The 23,620-nt window shown below is 39.7% G+C and overlaps 1 protein-coding gene across 1 annotated transcript in view; it reads left to right on the forward strand.

The window, feature by feature from the left end:
* Window positions 1–23,620, forward strand: part of EPB41L5 (erythrocyte membrane protein band 4.1 like 5) — a 55,691-nt gene that overhangs the window by 20,063 nt on the left and 12,008 nt on the right. Inside the window, exons 8-19 of the mRNA XM_081852725.1 lie at window positions 344–464; window positions 989–1,076; window positions 2,121–2,209; window positions 2,822–2,891; window positions 4,324–4,493; window positions 5,673–5,779; window positions 6,645–6,672; window positions 7,940–7,982; window positions 8,248–8,363; window positions 18,981–19,153; window positions 19,537–19,625; window positions 23,486–23,614. Of these exons, the coding sequence (XP_081708851.1) occupies window positions 344–464; window positions 989–1,076; window positions 2,121–2,209; window positions 2,822–2,891; window positions 4,324–4,493; window positions 5,673–5,779; window positions 6,645–6,672; window positions 7,940–7,982; window positions 8,248–8,363; window positions 18,981–19,153; window positions 19,537–19,625; window positions 23,486–23,614 (1,223 nt within the window). The remainder of the gene's footprint in view (window positions 1–343; window positions 465–988; window positions 1,077–2,120; window positions 2,210–2,821; window positions 2,892–4,323; window positions 4,494–5,672; window positions 5,780–6,644; window positions 6,673–7,939; window positions 7,983–8,247; window positions 8,364–18,980; window positions 19,154–19,536; window positions 19,626–23,485; window positions 23,615–23,620) is intronic.

A 23,620-nucleotide genomic window follows, 5' to 3' on the forward strand; every position in this document is an offset into this window, starting at 1 on the left:
AGTCTGAGTATCTTAAAAAAAGAGGAAGGAAAGAAGTTAAATAACAATGCTAGTTCCCCTGCCAACATACAGTTTCAGCAGTAAATGAAAATATTCTTCCATATAAGTTTTTGTTTGTGTCTGTAGTTCTTCCAAAGCTGATTTAAGATTCAGTTTTAACATACCTGCACTAAGATCAAAATACTGATTTCCTATTAAACTGTAAATATTTAAATGAAGTTTTAATTATCTTTGAATAAATGTTCAGTGTGTCAATGAAATGAGTCATTGTAGGCACTTCGGATTTTGCCATTTCCAAATTTGCTTTTGCTAGAATTTTCTTGAAGTATTCTTCTCTTTCCAGCTGAACTTGGTGACTACGACCCTGCTGAACACATCCCTGATATAGTTTCAGAGTTCAGGTTTGTGCCCGAGCAAACTGAAGACATGGAACTCGCCATTTTTGAGAAGTGGAAGGAATACAGGTAAAAAATCTCAAATGGTAAATTGCCACATCCATCCAACGCATACCATTGTATGCATTGCTTTCTTTTGCTGAGTGAAAGGGGACTTTAAATTCCTATAAATACCTTCCTGAGTGTTGCTGTTGTATTTCTGTTGAGACAAACTAGAACATAGTCCAAAAGCTGCCTTCATTTTCTGAAGCAATCACACCAAGCTACAAGACACATCTAAGACCAGATAGTATCATCTGGACAATAGGGTATGCATTTTATGCAGTCTACAGCCTTAGCACATCTTGATGTTATCAGTACAGCTCTGTAAGCTTCCACGGCTTAATTTAGCAGTTCAGTATTTTCTTAGCCCCTTGATTTCAAAACAAAACTCAAGTTGGCCATTATTAAAACTGAGTCGAGATGAGCACTATTTGGCTTGCTCTACATATATCAAGTTCCCCTTTTTTGTATTCTTTCTGTAACCTCACTTTTTTATCAAGGCATGTTATTTTTAACTTCATGTGATTTTTGTGTAATATAAATCATTTCAGGGGGCAAACACCAGCTCAGGCAGAAACAAATTATCTGAACAAAGCAAAATGGCTGGAAATGTATGGAGTAGACATGCATATAGTCAAGGTAAGTTTATGGCTGTAGGCCGTGCTTTTGGGAACGTTATTTTTAGTACTTCTATAAACATAAAAATACCTAAACTTGCAGTCTTTGTAGCAATGAGTGGGATCTGCTTCTTATAATAGCCTAGTCTGCTTACCTATACAAGTTACGGAGGGCAATTTAGTTAATACATATCTTGCTGTGCATCTGCCAGAAATGGCTATGATCTGAAGCTACTGCTTATATACCCAGCTGCTATAACAACAACCACATTTGTGAGCTTACCAAAGGTGGGCTGCATGGCTAGGTGGGGACTTTAACCCTGGTCTCCCATGTCAAAGTCCAGCAATGGATCTCTAGACCAGACACAGTGGATTTATTATCCCAGTGTATTTTGTAGCTAAGAAATGAATTGCTCTGAAATTCTTAATCATAATGTTAAACATATTCGGAATAAATATAAATCGTGGAAGTCTTGAGAGATGAGTGCTGAAAATAAACTGAGATTTAATATTGTTTGACTTAGGACCAGGTTTGCAGCCTAATGTTAAGTAATTCTCAAGAAACCACAAATGATAAAGCATAAATGTAGCTTTCAGTGTAGATTAATATAAGTGAAATGTTCTATGTAACTATGTATGTTTCTGTTACAGATAGGTAGCCGTGTTGGTCTGTCATAGTCAAAACAAACAAAAAAAAATTCCTTCCAGTAGCACCTTAAAGACCAACTAAGTTAGTTCTAGGTATGAGCTTTCGTGTGCATGCACACTTCTTCAGATGTATGTTTCTATAATTCATATCTGTCAGCTTGGCTTGATCAAATCCTCAGAGCAGCAGACATTGTCCTTATAAGCAGTGAAAATAATATCCAAAGATAAAATATTTAATAAAACAAAAAACAAAAATAGAATAAATGCTTGGTAAGGGGCTTGTTAATAATATCTGTGACTAAGGCCTTTAATTTTGCTGCAGTATCTTAACAGTGAATGAAAGTGTAATTAAAGTAACTTGTACCAGCATAAAGTCACATCTGTAGGAATATTCTAATCTAATTGGTATCCCTCTTAGGCAAGAGATGGAAATGATTATAGCCTCGGACTAACACCCACAGGAGTTCTTGTGTTTGAAGGAGAAACTAAGATTGGATTGTTCTTCTGGTAAGCAGAATAATTTATAAAATAAATTATTTTAGAGTCTTCAGCCTAGTATAGGCTATAATTTGTAAGTCTTGTAAGCAAGCACGGTTCTATGTTGGCATTCTCTGTGATTTGCCATAACAGAGCTCTAGGTGTATTGTGAATGGGTGGAATAATTCTTGAAAATGGCTGTACAGCTATTTAGTTTGGGCTTTTGAGAAATTAATGTCTGTGTTAGGCTGCGTGTTTATATGTTAAAAAAGTGGTTTTTCCTGAGAGTGCAGATATGTCTAGGTATGGGACATTTATTCAGTAGGATGAGTGTATACTTCTCATTCACTGGAAGGAACTAAGAAACTGGTCTACATGAATCAAGCATAAACATTCAAAATCAGAAAATTCAATTAGAATTTCCCTTTAAAAAAACTCATTTAACATTGACATTTGTGTTAAAGCACCCCATGGTTAAACTTGTAATTTTTAAATATTAATTTATAGCACAAGATAATAGCTGGTGTTCTTGCCGTTACATAGGTTTTTGTAAAATATGTTTTTACTAGGTGCTGTATGAATTGTGGTGCAATTGCAGTAAAGTACATACATCTTTTACATTTTAACTTTTTCCCATTGCAGGCCAAAGATCACTAGGTTGGACTTCAGAAAGAATAAATTAACACTAGTGGTGGTTGAAGATGATGAACAGGTAGAAGGAAGTCTTTGTTCATCTTGCTTCTATTGTTGTGAGTTAGTTTAAGCATAAGTATCGTAGCCAAAATAAATTAAGGATGGTTGTGGGTGATAACGTAAACATTTTTCCTATTGATTGTAATAAGCACTTAGTGAAAATTATTGTTTGAAAGTGAATAGTGACCTGTCATATTCTGAAGAGACTGTCCTTAAAATTGATTTTTCTACCCAAGAATGAATAATGAATAACTATTACAGATAGTTGAAACATTTACCTAATTGTTGAAACATAATATCATTTTAACACCAACAGGCATTGTTCATCTTCTTGAAGTAACACAGTGTTACTTGATCTCCTCCACATACAGTATTAGTATTCTTGTATTCCATTCTTCCAAGTTACTCAAGCCAGCACTCGTTTGTTCATCTGCCACCCCCTCCAACTTTATCCTCATAATAGTCCAATGAGATATAGGCTGAAAGTTACTAGCCTAAGATCAATCACTCAGTGAGAGCATCATGGCTGAATGAGGATTTTAACCTGACTACTTCTCCCAGGCTAGGGTTCAGTATTCTAATCACTAATAATACACTGGATTTCAAGAGTGATCTTTAAGTTTCTACCAATAGTAATGTGAGGTTTCTTCCTCTTTGCATTTGATAAGGCATATTGCTACAGAAGCAGCACTACTGTTCTTTGTTTATATTAAGTATGGAGAAATTTGGCTGACTTTGTATTACTTCTAAGTAAAAATATGTTGGATTTTAAGTGCCTAATTAGTGTGTGTTGATTGATTTGGGAAGGCAGATTGTAAACACTGGTACTCCAAGCCTTCTTTAAAAAGAAGTAAAAAAATGGTTTTAATAAATAAATGTCAACTATCTTGAACAAACCACTTGGAAAATAGAAATGCAATCTTTTGCATTCTGTTTGTCTTCTTCTTGTCAGGCTACTCAAGTTGTTGAAAACCACTATTCCCCTCCCCACTCCCAATCCACAGTCAGCACAAAATATAGCAGCTCCAATGTCAAGAAGGCAGCATATCGCTCAGCAAGGTCACATGTCTTCAGTTGTGGCTTGGCATTTTTAAAGAAGTTGTGCAGTTTTCCCTTTAAGTGACTAGCGCTGTATAACATGTTTTATAATTGTAATGCTTTTTTCTGTCATTATAACAAAAAAGATAAACTGATCCTCTGCTATTTATATTTTATCTCTCTGTCTTATTCTGTGTCAAGGAAACAGGAAGAACTTGTTATATCAGTAATGCTATAAAATACTGAGAGCACATTGTTCTCTTCAGTATTTTATAACATTCTTGGTTGAACTTACCTTTGAGCTATGGGTTCTATGTATGCCTGCAATTCGTGACTGTAGCTGCGATAATCTGAAGGTACCATTCATAGTAGTTTTCTAAATGCTCCTGTGGTGGTCCTTTTCCCCCCCTAAGGGCAAGGAGCAGGAGCACACTTTTGTCTTTAGGCTGGATCACCCAAAGGCCTGCAAACATTTGTGGAAATGTGCAGTCGAGCATCATGCCTTCTTCCGCCTCCGTGGACCCGTCCAAAAAGGTTCCAGTCGGTCAAGCTTCATTCGGCTGGGGTCAAGGTTCAGATACAGGTCAGCAGTCTCTTTTGTTCAATACCTTCTTCCCTGACTTTTTCTCAGATAAGGCACAGGAAAGAAAGCTGGTCTGTGGTTTTGTTTGTAGTAGTCACTACTCTAGATTCCTATTGGCATAAAGGGAAAGGATTGAAAGAGGCACTTAGCTCAGTCAAAATAGTCTGTAGGCATGGAAAATCTGCCGGGTGTTAAGCCGTTCTGCTGCTGTGTTCTGCGAAATACCAAAGCCTAACTTTTACCTTGGCCAAATCCAGAAAAGACTGAATTTCTAGATCTCGTGATTAGAGAAAGAAGCCTGAACTGTTTTTACATATGCTTATTTATTGGAGGAAATGGATCTGTAGTTACTCAGCTCGAGTATACATCCTTCCCTACTTTCCCTCCCCCATTTAGGGGATAAAGCATTAAAAAACATTAAACTGAGCCCATGAACAGATTGGTAGTCGGGGGAATCAATGTAATATTGGTGTCTTCAGATCTGATGATTGGGCTCCTGTCAGCAGTTCAGCTGCTCATTTTGAACCAATTAAGTTTCCAAATGCTTTTCAAAGGAAGCACAGTGTGGAACACATTACACAGTGATCTAAGATGGTTGTAACCATTGGATGTGGAACTGTGGCCATTTCTCTTCTCCAGTAGTTATAGCTGGCTCACCAGTTGAAACTGTATTGAAAAGGGCTATGTCAAAGAGCACTCCCATTCTACAAAACTGCTCTAGTAGGTACTAGTGAATCCTTGAGTTTTCTCCACCGCGTCTTTTGGCTGACTCGCACACAAAGTGTAGAGATGATTTAATGAAAGTGGGGGTAAAGTTTAGCTTCTACAGATGTAGCTTTTTGTGGTGAAACTGATATTTTTGGCACAAAATATATACAGTTGCAGTAATTATCAGCTGAGTGCACATGGACTATGGTTTTCATCCTATTCACGTTTCTTGTTTCATTCCATTTTTCCTTGTCTCTGTTTTGTTCTTGGATTTTATACTATATCATCTGGTACGGATCATGTCTGTTTAATATGATTATAGAAACTAATAGTATGTATATGACTGGCTTTAAATAAAACAAAAGCACATGAGAACTAAGCGTTTAGAAGAGCAAGGATAATTGGGTGCTGTCGCTTACATCAACTTTTCAAATATAAATGTTTTCTCTTGTTCTTTCCACTTCAATCTAGTGGGAAAACAGAGTACCAGACAACAAAGACCAACAAAGCCAGACGATCGGCATCTTTTGAAAGAAGGCCTAGCAAGCGATACTCAAGGAGAACGCTACAAATGAGAGGTAGCTTGACTCATTGGTACGCGGTGCCACTCGACTTGATCCAAATTACTACTTTGACTTACACTAACTAACAGAAAACCTGATCCCCATGCTGTAGCTTAAACTGTTTTTGAAACTAAAAGGTGCTTAATAACTATTGTGGCATGAGTGTAGAGCCTGATGTTTCAGAATATCAAATCCACCCCCTTGAGTTCCTAGAGCCAGTGTCTTTGGATCCTTGCCCGTTCTACAAACAGCATACAATATTGTTAATGGGGCAATTGCCTGGACTTTCCTTCCCTGTCTTCCGACTTATCCATTGTATTTACTAGGGCTGTGCCAGGCACCCGCAGTTCGGCTCAGGGCCCAATTGGTGATCCTGATCTTGCTCAATCTGGGCTATGAGCTGGACTTGGGGCCTTTCATAGTTCTAATGTTTATTCAGCATTTGAAACCCTAATGAACCATGTGTTTGATGACAAGGGGACTCTTACCTGCATCATCTTCTCTCCCCCACCTGTTGCTGCCTGAACACCCTCTCCCCTTTTGGCAACCCCAGACCACTCCAGGTGAACCTAGGGTGCTTGGGGCTGCTTCAACCCAGTCTAGACAAATCATGGATCTGCCAGAATCCATTTGGAATCTTGGATTTGTCTGGACTGGATGCAAGGCCCTAGTATTTAGTGGAAGTGTCTGTGAAAGGTGGTAAAGCTGCATGATAGGTAACCCTACAAATAGTATATACCTATTTCCCCGCACATCTAAGTTTTAGTCTGTTTTAAAGCGTGTCCCTAACACTTTGCACAAGTATCTTTGGAAAAAAATAATGCAAGCTTTTTGATATTGTGTAATTGATATATTGGACATTTTTTTTGTTTTATTACAGGAAACACTCATAAATCTGAAGAAACTAGGTAAGAGGACCTGTCAGCATTAGGCTTCCACAGTAAAAATTTATTCCATGAATATGTCTTGGTCATCTCTATAGGATTATCAGGAATATTCTCTGATAATATGTTAAAAGCCCCTTTCCTGTTGCTTACATATTTTTTCATGAATTAGACACCATTCAAATTAAACAGTAAAACTCATGCAAGGCAGAGAGCTTAAAAGCTCTTTCCATGCTACATTTTCCTGACATGGAAAGAGTTTTGTAAGCTACCAGGCTCTGGGAAGGTCTTGCACAGACTTTGGAGATCTCACAAGACCTTGGGATAACCCTGCAAGATTTCCCAGGAGTCCACAACCTCCCAGTGCCCAGTACACAAAGCCTGTTTGGTGTGCTGGCTTTGGAAATGTAGGCATGGTCACACTGGGCTTGTTCTGACTATACACAATTTTGGCTTCACATGCTACCCCCCAGAGTGTAACCCCCCCACAAGATGTGATCCTACTGTACTTATTTTTTTACTCCTTTTCTTAGTTAGTGAAAGAGGTAGGTAGCCTCATGGGAGTCTGCCATCTTCCCTCTACTTATTTTTAATGGTGGTATTAGGATATCATGGTATGTTCACCCTAGAGCTAATCAATTCTATGTTTGACTGTGCATGCTAATTAACATTGCTGATTAAAATTGATTTTAAAAGATGCATGTCGTTTCACTGAAAGTTATTAGATCAGCAGTGAATTTTTTGCTGTTGTTGAAAGAAGTGCTCTTTCATACCTGCTTTTTATGGTGTGGTGTTTGACTTAACAGATCTGTGCAAGATAGTTTCATGTGGAAACCACAACAACCATGCCTTGATGGAACTGGAAACATACACAGATAAGATAAATTAATGTGTTTTGGTTCCAGGCATCAGGGCTCAGTATTTCACTCTTACCATCGTTGAAAATTTGGCTTTGATTTATTGCACTCCTACCCCTGTTCATGCAGATTGATAAGATTTGCCTTGATAAGTTCTGCCTACCAGAACTTCATATGGATTATGATGGCTTAGGAAAAAGTCCAGCATATGTGTGAGATCTTAGTGTAAAACAAAGTAAGGGCTGCTTTGGAGTCAAGTGATGCATACAAATGTAAATACAGAAAATGCTGGTTTGGCCTCAGTTTTATTTATTTATTAATGTCCCTGTTGCTGATCCTACTTGGAGCTGGCAGACCCAGATAAACCTTAAAATCCTAACAGTTTGATCTTTGATAAATTAACTTTAAACTATTGGTTTTTTCCCCCATTTCAGCCTTCCAAATAATGTTTTCAGCCAAAATAATGGATCACAGCAAGTAAGTTTGTCTAAGCTGTTTACTTAACATTTTTCTAAGTCTTTGCGTCAAAAGTAAACTAATCTCAAATGCAGTTGCCTTGACCTCAGAATTTAGAACCTGTAGTAAATGGAAAGTTGGATCATTTGGTTCTCTTGGCCATAAATGTTAAGCTAATATGAAAATTTACAAACCAAAGTAGAAAACCTTGTGTTCTCATTTTCAAGGTTTAAAAAAACCCAGTGAAGGCAAAACTACATTTTTGCTTTGTATTTTGTCTTTCAAGAACTGGAGTGCAATGCCTGCCCTACCCTCAGTTACAGCAGTTCCTTCTGGGCCAGTCTTAGTTGAAATAGAAAATCTCTCACGGAGTCCCGGGACCAGCCAGCAAGACAAGAAATGGTGCGTCACTCTGGTCTCACTTTGCTCTGATTTGGAAATGATGAGTTATTGGTCATTTCACATACCTTTCCTGCAACTGATATTGTTCATATTTGTGTCTTCTAAGAAGAATATATTGTTGTGGGGGTCATAGATTGTTCTTTTCAGCCTAATTTGGATACTTTGTCAATTCATAATTTGCAGTCCCAGTGTTGCTGGGTAGCACCTTGCTATTGTGCACTCTCATTATGTGCTCCCGCAGTGAAGTGAGTTGAATGACTTGTCCTTCAACCAGGATTGTGCTCTAAGTTCTGGCCAGATGAGAAAAGCCATACTTTTCATTACTGCAGGCTTTTCTTCAAAAAAATTTATAAAACCATCAAGCTTCACAGCTGCAGGTTTTTGGTTTGTTTTTTGCAGTGACCAGGAGGGGTTCACTTAAGAAAATGGAAAAGGTTGCAAATAAGAGCTTATATTTCATTTAAATTCCTTTTCCTGATGGTCCAGGCTCTGGCTATCCATCAAGATAAGACCATATTACTTAGCTTTCAGCCCCATTCTGGCTCAAAAATACTTTTTGCTTCAAAGGGGACAATTTAATCTTGGAGAAAAACTTTTAATTCTCTCAGACACTTTGAAAAACTGCAGCATTACAATGCAGTAGACTTAAAATTTATCTTAGGCTGTTCCATCCATGCAGTGAACCTTTGACATGTGATCATAATCTGATTTGTTTTGCTTTTGTACAACTTATTTATTTGATCTCATTTAATTTGTATGCCATTTAATTGTAAAGAAACATACTTCGAAGTGGTTATAACAGTGATACAGCAAGTATCACTAATTTGTGGTCCTAATTGTTCAGATGTATTTGTCTTTTATGCAAACTTAGCTAATTGTATCTGTTGACTTAAAAATGCTCTTGACTTTGGCTTTATATCTTGAAGCTGTTCTGAGCTATGATCAAAAACATAATCAAAAGGTGCTTTCTCTTTTCTCTTGCCCTTGATTTATCCAGTGTCTGAAATTGGAGGTTTTTCTCTTGAGCTCTTGGTTGCTCTGTCAGTTTCTTCCTTCCCACTGGTGGTGATTGTAAGGTGGTGATACTTTATTTTTTAAATTCTGTTTTGCCTTATTGGTATGATGGCCTGTCTTGCCTAAGCTCAGTATAACTGCTGTGCACATGCTTTTTGGTAACATTCTTGTGTGTGGTCTTTAGACTCCAGCTCCAAACAGCTCTGACTATGCTTTAATAGCCTTCTAGCGATTTATCAAGGAGTTGCTGCTTCTAAGAATATAAATGGTGTATTTAGAAATGTGCACAGCAGTGATTGTGCTGTGAATTGCAAAATTTGGAAAACTTCAATTTGCTCTCGTTCTCCTTCTAAAATGGGTGGGGAGCTGTGGACCTCCAGATGATGTTAAACTCCAAATCCCATTACCCCAAACTGTTACAGTCAGTGATCAGGGATGGTGGGAGTTGCAGTCCAGCATCATATTGCTCGAGAGGTTTTCCCTTTTTTATACCCAGTATAATTGCGAAGAAAAGTAAGTGTGTGGTAACTTCATTTAAGGCTATTGCTACATGTAGTTCCCTTCATTAATATTAATTAAAATTTCAAAGTGTGTATAATCACGTATAGTGTATACATCTCCTCCACTGAGAGAAATTGCCAATTTGGCTTCCCACCACAAGAGCCTGCTGTAAAATAGGCATATATGAGTCAATAGGGCTGTCAGATACAAAAGACAGCAGAGTGCCTGCACTTTTAATAGCTGTGTAAAAGAAGGAATTAATTATAGCAGGTACAGTTGGTTGCCCTAGATATACATATGGGCTACACACTCCTATACCACTGCTATGTAAAAAAGGACCATTTTGGAAGTACGGTAGCTGTTACGAGCTACAGAAACCTTAATAGATAAGAAAGGGTTGTTTTTCACCATAGTTCCTGTTCCATCAACCCCTGGATATTATAGCTTTTCCATCCATGTGTTGCAGTGGTCTATTCCAGACCTTAGTGGCACAAGGAGAACTTTTTAACTGTAGCAGACGTGCATGTTTGATAAAACTTGTCACACAACCTGTCTGTTTATCCTTGCCCTGTGTGCCTATACTGGCTCTGGGAGCTTGGAGGGAAACATGGACCATGTGTTCAGAACTTCAGGTGTAAGTTCACTTCAGCAGTAGCCCAGTATGTGATATGGGCAGTATATTGAGTAGATCCTACATCACCTTGGGATTTTGTGGGGAAATCTGCATTCTTCCATTTCAGAATTAAATATTCATCAAACAGCCTACATTTTTTGTTATTCTGCATGGTACGGCCCAGTTCACAGATGATGTTAAAACATTAGTTTAATGCAAACATTAAATGCTCATTTTTGGCTTACTCCTCATAGTAAGCCACCAGTGATGGTTCTTGCATAGCACTAAGCCAACATCTGGTTTTGTTTAATGGTGGAACAGCACAGCAGCAGTGGGAGAGGAGTAAAATGGACACTCATGAGAATCCTGCCCCAGTATGCTGCTTGTTCACATTAAACAGATGTTTGTTTCTAACTATGATTTAATGTTATACATGAACTCGGCATGTATGTATGCATTTTAACAGGTTGTGCTGCTATTCTCAGGGGTCAGGGGAAGGGGAAGCAGTAAAGAATTGTTTGGAGCTGTATGGTCAGTCAAGTGTGTTGCGTTCAGTCTGAAGTTTGGAATGAGATTAAGCTGGATGCATTGATGGAATGTGTGTCTCTGCTTGGAGGAGAGCGACTTGAATGTCTCGATGCTGCCTATGGGGCTTTCCTGCATCAACCTCTTATCCCTTTTAATTGGTCTGGTCCCACAGCTTGGCTTTGGTCTTGCTCCTTTCACTTCATCAGCCTTCTTTAGAGAATTTTTATTTAAGCTCAAAATTGTTAGAACTATGGTGCATTGAACTTCTTAATTTGGTAAAGGATCTGAACATTTTTAAAGGAATGGTTCTTTGCATGTATGGAAACATGGCTGTGTTTCATTATGTCATTTTTAGACATAATTTGAGCTGCAGTGCTGACAGTGCCACTCAAAAGGATAAGCAATGCAACACCATTCAGAGAGTTTACTATGAGTTCACATTTTTTATTGTGGAGGTTCCTAATCTATTGATTGTGAAGACAAGGATATTCAGTGTAAACTCCAAAGTTAGGTTTGCACTTAGGTTTTACAGGATCGTCAAGGTTAATTCCTGATCATAAGGCACTATTGAAATCTTGCTCTGTGTTTAAGGGGCGAATGAGCAGCTTGTGTCTTCTCAAATTCACATTCAATTTTAAACATGTTTGTTGCTGCCTTGATAGTGGAACAGAGCAGATGTGGGGCTAGGATGTCAGGTGCTGGTGATCCATCTTCAGGGATTACCAGCTCCCATGAGAACAAAGAATAGGGTCATCTTGAGCAGACCTGCCCAGATGTTCCAAGTTCCACTCCTACCCTCCATTAGGCTAATAGACATTAGTCTAGGCTAACAGTGTGAACACCTATAGGGCCTTGTGTAGCTGTACATGCAAAGATTTCCACAAACTCTGGAACCCTGAAATTTATTGCTGGCAGCCATTATGATGAGCTGTTCATAAAATAAAGGTGGTGTTTGAATTCATACGGCAATGAACCAGATCCTCAACATAAGAAACAGGAGTTGATTTGATTTGAAATTGCTTCTAAAGAAGGCTTCTTTGCAATAGGCTTGGTATCTTTCATGCTTTTCAAATCTCCTTTACTCTGATGTGCATATTCTTCCTGCGATGCTGCTTGATTGCATAGTGATGCGATTTTAGTGGAACATTACAACAGACAGAACTGTCATACTGTATTTTCCAAAATGGAAAAGTTGATCAGTAGCGGTCTCACAACCATACTGATAGGCTTTCCCCCAGTCTTCATTGGATAGTTGTTGTACTGTCAGTAGAACTACAGGCTTTAGGGCACAAGCTTTGAATATGGTTAAATATTCAGCACACACATATACATGTGTACACCCACACACTCCAGAAACCAGCCAAAGACTATCAGATACTCAAACTATCTAAGAAAAAAACCCTGAGAAAACTCCCCTCGTGTATACAGTAGCACCAAAAGTGGCATGGTACTGTTGAAAATAATAGTCATGACTGTTACTAATTATTAGATTGAAGGATTTAAGAATTCTAAAAGTCTTGTTCAGTTGAGTTGCCTTCCTTAGCTGGCTTTGGCAGCAACACTCAATTCAATCAAGTGTTCTGATCAAATTTAGTAGGAGTAAGTGTGGGAGACAGGAAGCCAAGCAAAGGTTTTTACTAATCTCCTGCATTCTTAGGCAGTTTCCTGGTCAAAACCCCCACAGGCATTATAGTTATCTTTTGCTGTCATCCAAAATGGGCCTTCCTAAGTTTTCTTTGAACACACTAAGCTTTTGGGAAGTGCTTCATTCCATTTTAAAATCAGTGGTTATGCCAATAGGTAGGTGTAGAAGTTCAGATCTATAGATGCATTAATGCAGTTAATTTTAAAATACTTATTATTAGGAAATTTGGAATTCAGAACATAAAAGAATGTGATTCTGAATCCAGCTAAAAAGCAAACTTCTTTGATGTGTAATATTAAGGAACCAAGTGTCCAAGATATCTTCAATATGGAGCAACTCCAGCTATGCTCATAGGCATTAATTAGCAGTAGAGCGGAGGAGAAAAAACTAGCCCTTCCTCTTTCTGAAGCGCTAAAGATTTTCTGTCATAACAAGATGGTTTTCCAAGACCATGCACTAATCAGAACTGGGCAAGTCCAGGACAGCTTCATTCATTAACACACTGTGTCTGCGTTAATGTTGAAAATTGCGCATATCTAAGAAGATTGATTTTGCAATTTCCTAAAATGAAATTTGGGTACAGAAAAAATGGCAGAAACCATGCCAAGCAAGCAGGATCCAGATCAGTTAATTCTGAATAACATGTGCATGAAATACTCTTGTTTTTCCCTGGCCATGTTCGCATGCCATGTTAAACCATGGTTTAAGCATTATGTGGATAAGCCTTCCTGAGCTCAGAGCGTCAGGCTTCTGCATTTCCCCCCTCCCCTCACTTGTGCAGCAAGGATGAAGACTTCTTCTGTGTTATCTTTGCTGCTTACCATTGCATATGAACCAGAGGTCCTGGTTTAAAACAAACAATACAGTAATTAGTTACACACGCAAACTTCATAATCCATGGTTTGAAGTTGACTTGTTCAGAAACTAGTCATGCGAACTGGGCCACAGTGTTTATGGTGAGCTTCTTTATCATTCTTCTTAGCTTCAGACTCAAAAACTATTTTCTGATACGTCAAAGTAGTTCTCCTGTTAAGATTAGTATGTTTGTCCTAAATGTTTAACAGTGTCATTTAAATCCTTTATCGCTGCTGTGCCTATCAGGTATTTTGCTTAAAGAAGGAATATAGTGTTAAGCCTGCACATTTAGGCAAATCTATAGCCATTCATATTATAGTAAGCCATGATAATCCAGTGGGCTGGATAGGTATCTGCATTCATTTCTAATTTCATTTTCTGAATGGAGTAGATGCCATGTGAAAAAGTGGGGGAGTATTCAAATTAACTGTTGCATTGGTCACCCTGAAACCAGCATGACGTCGTAGCAGCCGTGGAGGGTTTGACTTGACAGTCCACAGTTTCATTTCATTAAACCACACATTGTGCTTGCCGCTAAACAAGTTTGTTCTTGCTAGTCTGCCACTTCCTCAGCTACCTCTTGCTCCTTCCATTCTCTCTCCTCATTTGTGTCTAGATACTAACTGTGCCTCATCCCATTCCCCAAACCAATCCAGGCCCCATGATGCTGGTGACTGCTGTCAACGTGGTGGAAGTGCATGGAACGCGTGGTCCCCACCCTCGGCCCACTCAGTGGATAGACACCACTACCGTGACTTTGTCCGTGACCGCAATGTGAAGAATGCAGAAATGTACAGACAGGCTTTTGGTTCTGGTGTCCAAACCTCTGTGACTGACCTGTAGGACTTTTGACCTTTAGGAAGCCTTGATTGTTCCCTGTGGCACCCTGGAACTTTGAAGGACAGGAGAAGACATCTTTTAAAAATAATTAACCTATGTGCTGAAACACCTGAATATGAAGGAATAGCTTTCTAGGTATTTCTCTTTCCACTTAAGAGAAAATACCTTAAGTTTTTTCTTAGTGGAAGAAAGGTTTAAATAGCTTCCTTGGTTGTAACAAAGCTGCATATTCTAACCATAGAAACTATATTTTGTTCTCAAAGTGTTTCAAGTAAGCATAGCTACCATGAGCAGTTTAATTGTGCTTGACATGATCTTTTAACTGTTTTATATTTTTTAAAAATAGAGGAGATGGCAACTGGCAGGTGAAGGCTGCTCCTTTTTAGTTCTTCTGCACTTTTAATAATGTGCCTAACTGGATATTAAATAGAATTATACTTTTGATATTAAAAATAAAAAGCTTTTAAGGAAACCTGAAGGACCTCTAAGTAGGTTGTCTGAGAGTGTCTTTCTGAGATGTTTTGCTTGAATGCAAAAACCTGTTCAATTGTGTTTCCTGGAAAAGCCTGTCAGCTTGCCAGTATCCTTATTGGTGTGACCAGTTCAGGTTGTATGATGTAGCTGCATGTGACCAGTTTTCTTCTGCTTCGAAAATGCTAGTTCAACAATGCAGTAACAGCAAAAACAAAGAGGTGCCTCCCTGCAATCTCAGGGGCTGAGAATCATGAGCCATTTACATCTCCTTCATTACTCCCTTATCTTCTTTGGAAGAAAAATTGTTCTGCAGCCTTCCCAGCTTCCCACGTGTCAGTTTGAAGTCCATGACATTAGATAATTCATCCCTCAGAGCTTTTCTGATTTGAAGGCACAGGCATCTAGGAGGCTGCAGAGCACTGGAAAAATGTTTACTATAAAGAAAAACACAGAAAACTAAAGCCAGCTTGCAACAATAAACTAAGTTCAATCCTGCACCAACAAAATTCTAAAGAAAACAGAAGCCTCTTTTGCAAGGGAAGAAAAATTAGGAGGGCACAGATGTTGGCACAGCTCTACTTTACACTGCATAGATGCAATGTTAAATCACCTAGAAGGGTTGTAGAGGGTTTATTTGTAGTCACTCCATTGAAATGTCAGATGATGCATAGCAATGGTTGCTCTGGATTAGAGAAGCTTGGAGTTAAACAATAACAAAGCTTAAAAACAAAAGTTGAAAAATAACCAGCTTTATCAAGCTGCACTTCCGTTTGTGGTTATTTGCTTAAAGATAAATAAACATTAAAAGGAGTCCAGGACATCTAAGCCAAGTCAGTTACTAGCCTCACTTTTTGCCAGCCCCTAGAGGTATCAGAAGACTTAAAAAGAGGCTCATGCTACCCTGAGCACAGGGCAGGGTTGGATTAGAAAAATGTGTCCCTCTTCCAAATCCTGCTACCCTCTGCCCTCAGTGTTACACTGCCTGTGCGGAGCTCCCTCTTCCATTTTGTTAGGGGGATCTCTGCTTATGGAAGTACACAGACAATCCCTAAACAGAGTGTTCCAGGAAGGGGGCTGAGCTGACCCAAAATCTTCTGGATATGGGCCCGCTGCGATCACTTGATGCTTTTGCCTGCCTTCTGCCCAGGCCAGTTTAAGTGATGTGGCTGTGTACACACTTGCAAACTGCTCATCATCATGATTGGAAGAGGGAGACATTGTGAAACATAGGAACCTTAGAGGCTACAACACATCATTTCCCCGTCCTGAATGGAAGCCTGTGCACACAGCACAGAATACTTTCTCAACATTTGTTAAGTAGGGTGCATTCTAAACGTACTGTACCTCCCAAGTCTTAAAACCCACCGGCAGCCATCTCTTTGGCGCATACCTCTTTATATGTGTGGATTGGGGCACTAATTCAACCATGGTATTAGAAATGTACTAGAAAAATCACACCTCGTTTTATTTCCTAATATCAGCCAGCCATGGTGGATATGATGAGAAGCAGATATTGTGGTCAGAAGTTCCCTCTCTCACACACACCATTATGGTTAGCATAGCACTTTGTGTATCTTTGCCGGCTACAGGATGTTCTCCTCCCTGTTAACTATACTGTGCATTCTCTTGCGGGGAGAGTGCACTATAGTTTGGGAACCACAGCACTACAAGGTAATGTATTAATCTCCATTTTGTGAAAATCAACAAATGAAATGGAAGTTAACCAGTGAAATCAATAAAGCAGCCTAACTTCTTAGATTGTTTTCTATGGGAGAGCAGCAGTTCTCTTCATCACAGAAGATAACTTCTTTCCCATTCCACCCTCTGGGTCTCCTCCCTCCCTACTCCCCACCTACATAAAATGTGGCTGAGATCTGCAAGTTATCCACCCCAGACTTGCACAAAGCTTTGGTGAGAATTGCACTAGAGATTTGGGTTGGGATGTCATCAATATTCTGATGACACTTGGCTGCATCTTTTGTGTACATGTTTTGATTCCAGAGCAGTGGTATTTCTGAAAATAGTGATTAGTATCAGAACTAAAGTGGATGGGGACAACCAAACTTAAAGCAGACATGATAGCAGTCCTGTTGCTTAGAGGGTCTGGAAGTATGAGAGTAAGCTGCTCTGGATAATGTTCCAGTCTCTTAGAGATCAGGTTCACAAGTTGCATTTGTTTCTGGATGTCCCAAGTGGTGGGGGTGCTTTTTATCAGCTTTAGTTTGTATACCAGCAATTACTGGTTTTTTCAAGTCCTTTGCCCACAGATTGTATGCCATGTATAGTCTCTGTGCTATTAAAAAGTGGAGAAATTGGGTGGGTGGGACATACAGATGAATTATGCATACAGCAGGTGAGTGGATCTGACATTTGCTGCTGCACTGCAACATGCACAGGTAAACTGGGTCAAGCAACCATTAAAAATAAAAGTTAAGATGGCAGGGATGCCCACCCCTTCCAGTGCATAACCACGTCCTTTTTCTTTCCCCACCTTCTGCAGGTTGGAGAATGAGCTTCTGAAACAGGAACCTTTTGTACTATTTGGCTTCCCATAAGATTTAGAACCCTGGATAAGATAATCAAAGTTCTAAGTCATGGGGGGAAACTCCATGAGTACAGGATCTCCCTGCTTTAAAAGTTTGCCCTCATGCACCTTTGGCCCTCCAGACATTGCTGAACTGCAAGCATGACCAATGACCACAGGTGGTGGGAGCTGGTAGTTCATGAACATCTGAAGAGCCAAAGCTTCTCCGCACCAGGGGATAGAGTTTTGAGCCTTCCCTTGCTCTCCTTAGCTGTTTGTTATATGAAGAAACTGAACAGCCAAATAGAGTCAGTGAAGAAGGTTTTTCTTTGATACATGGTAACTTCATGAGATGATCATCATGAAATGTAATCAAAGGTTGCAGTTTTCCCAGTCTAGGTTGGGGAGGGTATTATAGCAAGGGTGGTGTTTTTATCATGTGTATTTGGGAAGAGTGCTGCAGGAAAATGGAAGTGAAAGATGTTACCGCAATAATTATTGTGACATGAAGAGTAAAAGAGAAGTGCTGTGTACTAAAGATTGTAAGGAGGATGAACAGAACACTTCCATTCTATTTCTTAGAATTGTTGTTGTTGGCATCAGTCTATCTTGAAAGACAATGGAGCGCACCTCTGGGGGCAAAGCCAAACCGCCAGAGAATCACAGCTGTGGCTGTGGCTGTGGCTGCAGTAACTACTGCCTCCTACATTGTTTTTGCTGTGTTAGCAGCACCAAAGTGATCTCTCCAGGGCGCAAGCCTGGGCGGTGTGTATGGACGTCTTGGGACAACATTAATTACATAAGATTGCCATCTGTATCCAGATCTTTTAAAAACAACTGTGAAAAAGCATCTGCATTATTAGCATGCCAGCTTCATTACAGATCAGGAAAAGCGCACATCAGTGGTTGCCAAATTGGAGTGCTTTGTTTAAAAATGCAAATAATCACTTGCTTAGGTGTTCGTGGTTTGCCTAACAGGAAAAGGTGGGTACCACAAGAATGTTCACATTCTAGAAAATAATTGTGTAATATCTGAGAGGGCCTCAGTCATAGATAGCACGGTGTTATGCTATTTATTTAAAGGATTATACTCTGCCTGGAGGAAAAAGCCCTCTCAAGGTAGCTTACAGAAATCTTTAAAAGCACATGCAAATGCCTGACCAATCCATACACTTTGTGATTTTTTAATTTTATTTTTAATGCTGGGTTGGAGCTTAAGGAGCCCTGCAGTTGTACTTGCATAGCACACAGCAGAAGGAGGGAACCCTTTTTCAGCTTGAACACCACATTTCCTTGTTGGCAACTTTTGGGGGCACTGCATGGTGGATGGGGCAGAGCCATAGGTGAATGGATATGACCCTTCTCTTTTCTAGTCATGCAGAAGTCAGAGGTTTCTGAGCACTCATCTCTCTATCCAGGCAAGTAAGAGGCATTGTCTCAGTTCAAGGACTTCATTCCAGCAAAGCCAAAGGGCTTAGGGAGGGCCTAGATCAAAAACGGTGTGGGTTGTCCTGAGGGCTGTATCAAGAGGTTCATAGGCCTAAAGTTCCCCACCCTTGCTGCAGAAGCTTGCTTTGAATTGTTTGTGGCAAAAACCTTGTTTCCTTTTCATATCCCATGTAGTGTGCCCCTGATTGTTGATTTACTGGATAACAAGGAATTGTTGGAAACTTGTATTGACAATACTACTGATTTTCCTCCTGCCGGAGGGTCAGCTGAAGCTTTGGAACAAACGGGTCTTGGCTTCACTCCTCTTGGCACAAAGGAGCAACCCTCCGACAAGGCGGATCCTGTTGGTAAGGAAATGCCTGGTAGAATGGGAATTATTGGGGCATTTAAAATACCTGCTTACTTGTCTGTGATACTGCAAAGTATCTGATGTGTATCTGGAAAGTATCTGGAACGCTGTAACATTCAACAAGGATTGTGATCCTTCCTAACCCACCAACGTGAGCTTATCTGCAACAGACCACAGTTCTTAACAAAACAGTAGGATTTCCAGATGCTTCCAGCTGGTGCCTATGCAATACTCATGTATGGCTGCACAGACAATGTTAAAAAAGCAGATAAATTACAGAAAAGTGTAATCCTGGTTTTAATAATTGACAGAAATGACAAAAGATTTTCAGAGCGCCATTCCAGTCTTAGGTTGACTTATATCCTATCTCTATTTGAGCAGGTGAGGATGCATCATTGAAACTCAAGCGGCTGGAAGCAGAACTCAACCCTTTGCTGGTTTCCCAGTCCAACATAAACATCAACAAACAGGTACTGAGTGTTCATTCCTCCCAAAGTTACTGAGTGTAAAGTTTAGGTTTCAGTGAAATTTGTTACTTTCCTGCTCTTTAGCCCTGCCTATATTCTGTTTTTGGAAAACCCCTGTAAAAGCTGACTAGATGCATGTGTGAATCTGATAGAAATTCTCTGGGATCTTCCTGAATAACCTAGACTGGTTTACAGTCTGAGAGGTAGCAGTTGGCACCATATCTTGTTGGGAATACAGCTCCTTTAATTGAGAACAGATTTCCTCCTAAGACAGACAGCTTCTTGCAGGACAATTTCAGCCCCAAGGAGTCTCCATGCTAGCGCATGAGAAAAACTCCAGGTTACTGGCTCCCTGACCAAACAGAAGAACCAAGTGCATTTCCATGAGTGATGTGGAGCTGAACATCTGCTCCCACTCTGAGGCCCAGGTCATGTTCTCTAAAATAATTCACATGCAACAATCCGTCTTAGCAGCATCAAGGAAATACTGTATGCGCTGACAAGGTCCACTAGATGCCAGCAATTCATGGGAACACAGGGGGTTTTTTTCGTTCCCTGTGCTCATGCAAGTCACCATCAGAAACTTTTGGGGTTTCAGCAATTCACAACACACTTTTTTCTTTTACCTGGTTTGGTGGGGATTTTGGTGCTTTAAGTCTACAAACAAGCATGTTAGTGTGACCCTTGTCATCCAGCTGCATGCATACCTTCTGCAACCAACAAACAGATTATATCAATGGGGGAGAGGGAAACTAACATCATATTCCTCCTCCTCCACTGTTCTTGGAATCAACTCCAGCACAGAATCTTCTTTCTTCTAGATAGCAGTGATAATGAAGGAAAGCCTGTGACTAGTTACTCCTCCATCATTCCTAGATCTAGCTAAAACTCAACAACAGCAGACAGAATCCTGCTTGGCCTTCTAATCATTTAATTGCTGTGAGACCACTGTGGGAGCCAATTTTTGGTTGAAAAGCAGGATGAAAAGGCAATGAGCTAATAAATAATGGGTCTTTTTTGCTCGCTCTTTAATTGGCAGGAGTAGCAGAGCATTGTAGCTTACTGAGAGTATTGAGGAACATGCAGGTCCTCATGGTTGTTTCGGTTTTCTGGCCTATGTTGAAGCACCTCACAAGGAAAAAGTAGTTACTTCTGAATGCTCACGTTTTCCTCAATGGCTTTCATCTGCCTTGTGCACAGTTCATGGCTAGTGTATTATAAAGATTACAGTGTCTGTAAGAAGATTAGCCTTGGGGTTCTTTTCTGATGGCTCTTCCTCATAAACAGAAGTAAACACACTCAATCCTGATCAGTGTCTAAGTCTGTTTTTTATTGTGCTTCAGCTTTAAAAAATGAAGAAAACAAGACCTCAAGTGATTAAGGAAATGAAGGTGTCTCAAACGATAATTAAACTAAAAATATGCGGACCCCCATGAGTATAGGTTATTTGTTCAACTTATGTATTCAGTTTATATTAACAAACAAATGCCATATGAATAGAACTAATGATTTTGTGCGTGTTGGTACTTGCATAAACTAGGTTCTGTGTTAGGGAGTCTTACACTGTGATTAAAAAGTGTGGAGGGTTATAGCTGCCTTTGCATAACTGATGTGTGGATTTTTCAATATCAGACTATCCTATGCAGGGAACCCTTAAATCCAGAACAGATCACCATGTACTTAACCTGTTTTGTTACCATTAAATGGATTCTTTTAAGAGTGCCAAGTTATGTTTTCTTTTCCTCAGTGAAGGTTCAACTCATTTAAGCTTTATAAATCATCATTTCCTTTGCACCCAGAAGCACAAAGTAACACAGGAACCCTGTGTTACTCGCTGCCGTTTCAAATGCTTACAAAATTGTGAATTTAATGCTCATATACAATAATTCAGAAGTGGCCTAACTTAATTGTAGCTTTTAAACTTTTTAGAAAAGTTTTTTTGCAGAAATGCTTGTATGTTTTATTTCATTTTGTACCTTTTTCCATAGGCTGGGGGTGGCTCCACAGCCACTTGTAGCGTCTGTCCCTCACTGCTCAACTTATTTCCTTTCCACACTAACCTTAACCCTCCTTATGTACAAAATATTCATATAGCAAATAAGCAATTGTACCCGAGGGCTAAAACTTGCTAATTTTCTGGACTTCTCAAAATGGTTTAATATTTTACTATTACTTATGATAGCATAATGTGGGGATAATGCTGAAGTCTTGTGGGAGGACAGACCTTCCAACAAGCTCAGCAACAAGATGAGAACCACAAACCATTGGCTCTCTATTTAGCTGTAGAGGTTTTATCTCACTGCAGTGGGTCCTATAACTTCCCCCCAAATGGCATTCTGAAATACCTTCAGATTCCTTTCATAAACTGATGATGCAAATAGTTTAAAATTCAGTTTGCTTTGCCAGCATTTATTTTCTTGCGTTAGGACGGCAGTGAAATATTTTGTTGGAAAATAGTCTCCCTGTTTCATGTTTGAAACTGTAGTATGAATGGCCCTATTCTTACAAGAGGGTTGCTGTTGTTTTTGGCAGCTTGCTGGACTGGAAGCTTACAAGGTTGGCAGTGCCAAGATCTAGACAATCATGCTGGCACTGAAGGGAGCAATTAATTTCTAAATGCACAGGCATTCCAGTTTCTTGAGTTTCTGGAATGTAGGGAACAATGCAAGTAAAACTTCATTAGTGATTTTTTTAAAAAATGGTATTTTGTAAGATAGATACTGAGCAGTAGGTGGAAAAAAGTAGCTTGAAAACATGACTAAACTCCATAAACACACCCATAGCTGGAGAAGCACATCAGAACGACTCTGCTGCTCCTGGGACCAAGTCAGCTCTTCTGAGTCCTGCTTTCTCTCTGGAACCCTTTGTGGATGAGTTCACTTTTAAGGGCATTCTACAGGGGAGGGGGTAATTGTTCTATTGAAATCCAACTCTTGGAAGATTAAATACAACAGCAGACAGATTAAATAATCTGGACTTCGCTCAGCAACCATTGTGTCTACAAATCACTATAATTCTGGTTGGAAGGCAGAAAGAAACCAGAGAGGCAAAAAGAATATTGCCTCTCCCCATTTGGACATCAACAAGGAAGAGGAAGGAGAAGAGGAGGGAGCTCATTTGGATAAAATAGTATCTTAACAGGAAATGGATTTTTAATGTGGAGGTAAAATTGGAAAATTACTTTTTGCTACAAGCATTTACAAAGTTTATGGGAATCAAAAATTTCCCCCCTCACCCTGGCCCCAGTACCTTTTATTTTGTTTATTTATCAATACTTTATCCCACCTTTGCTCCCAAGGAGCTCAAGGCAGCATATACAGTTCTTTCTCCCTATTTTATCCACACAACAACCCTTAGGTAGGTTAGCCTGAGAGACTGTGACTGGCCCAAGATCACCCAGTGAGTTTCATGGCTGAGAAAGGATTTAACCCTGGTCTCCCAGGTTCAACACTCTAACCACTATACCATACTCACTCTCTGTGTTTCCCTTTTTATCCCAGTTGTATACCTGCACTAATAAGCATGTGTTAATGAGCATGTGCCCCTCCGGTTTGGCTCTGGTTTCTTTATACAGTATGTGTTCCAAAACATTAGCAAGCAGACCTTGTTCCTAGTCAGAGCTTTTGCAAAATGTTCCAAATTATTTATACTGCAGTTGAAACCACACATCTCTGATTGCACAGGCTTTTCTCCAGTACACTATGTATTCAGTCCTGCTTGTCTGTTTGAAGCATAATTATTTACCGGTTCTGGTTTTGTGACCCCTGTTTGTGTGTCCTCTGTGCTGCTCCCGGTGGCTATTAATCTACCTAGATTCTCCCTAGAGAGATGCTGCTAATTAATGCACCTCTGTCACTTTGTAGCAGGAGGTGGTGAAGCTGACAGAGAAATGTCTCAACAATGCCATTGAGAGCCCAGTGAGTGCCTCTGTACGGCTGCCTCCAGACATCAAGAGCAACATTCTGAAGGCCCAGGCCGAGGCAGTGAACAAGGTAAGT

Source organism: Podarcis erhardii (genome assembly GCF_964252035.2).
Source record: "Podarcis erhardii genome assembly, chromosome: 1".
Classification (NCBI taxonomy): Eukaryota; Metazoa; Chordata; class Lepidosauria; order Squamata; family Lacertidae; genus Podarcis; species Podarcis erhardii.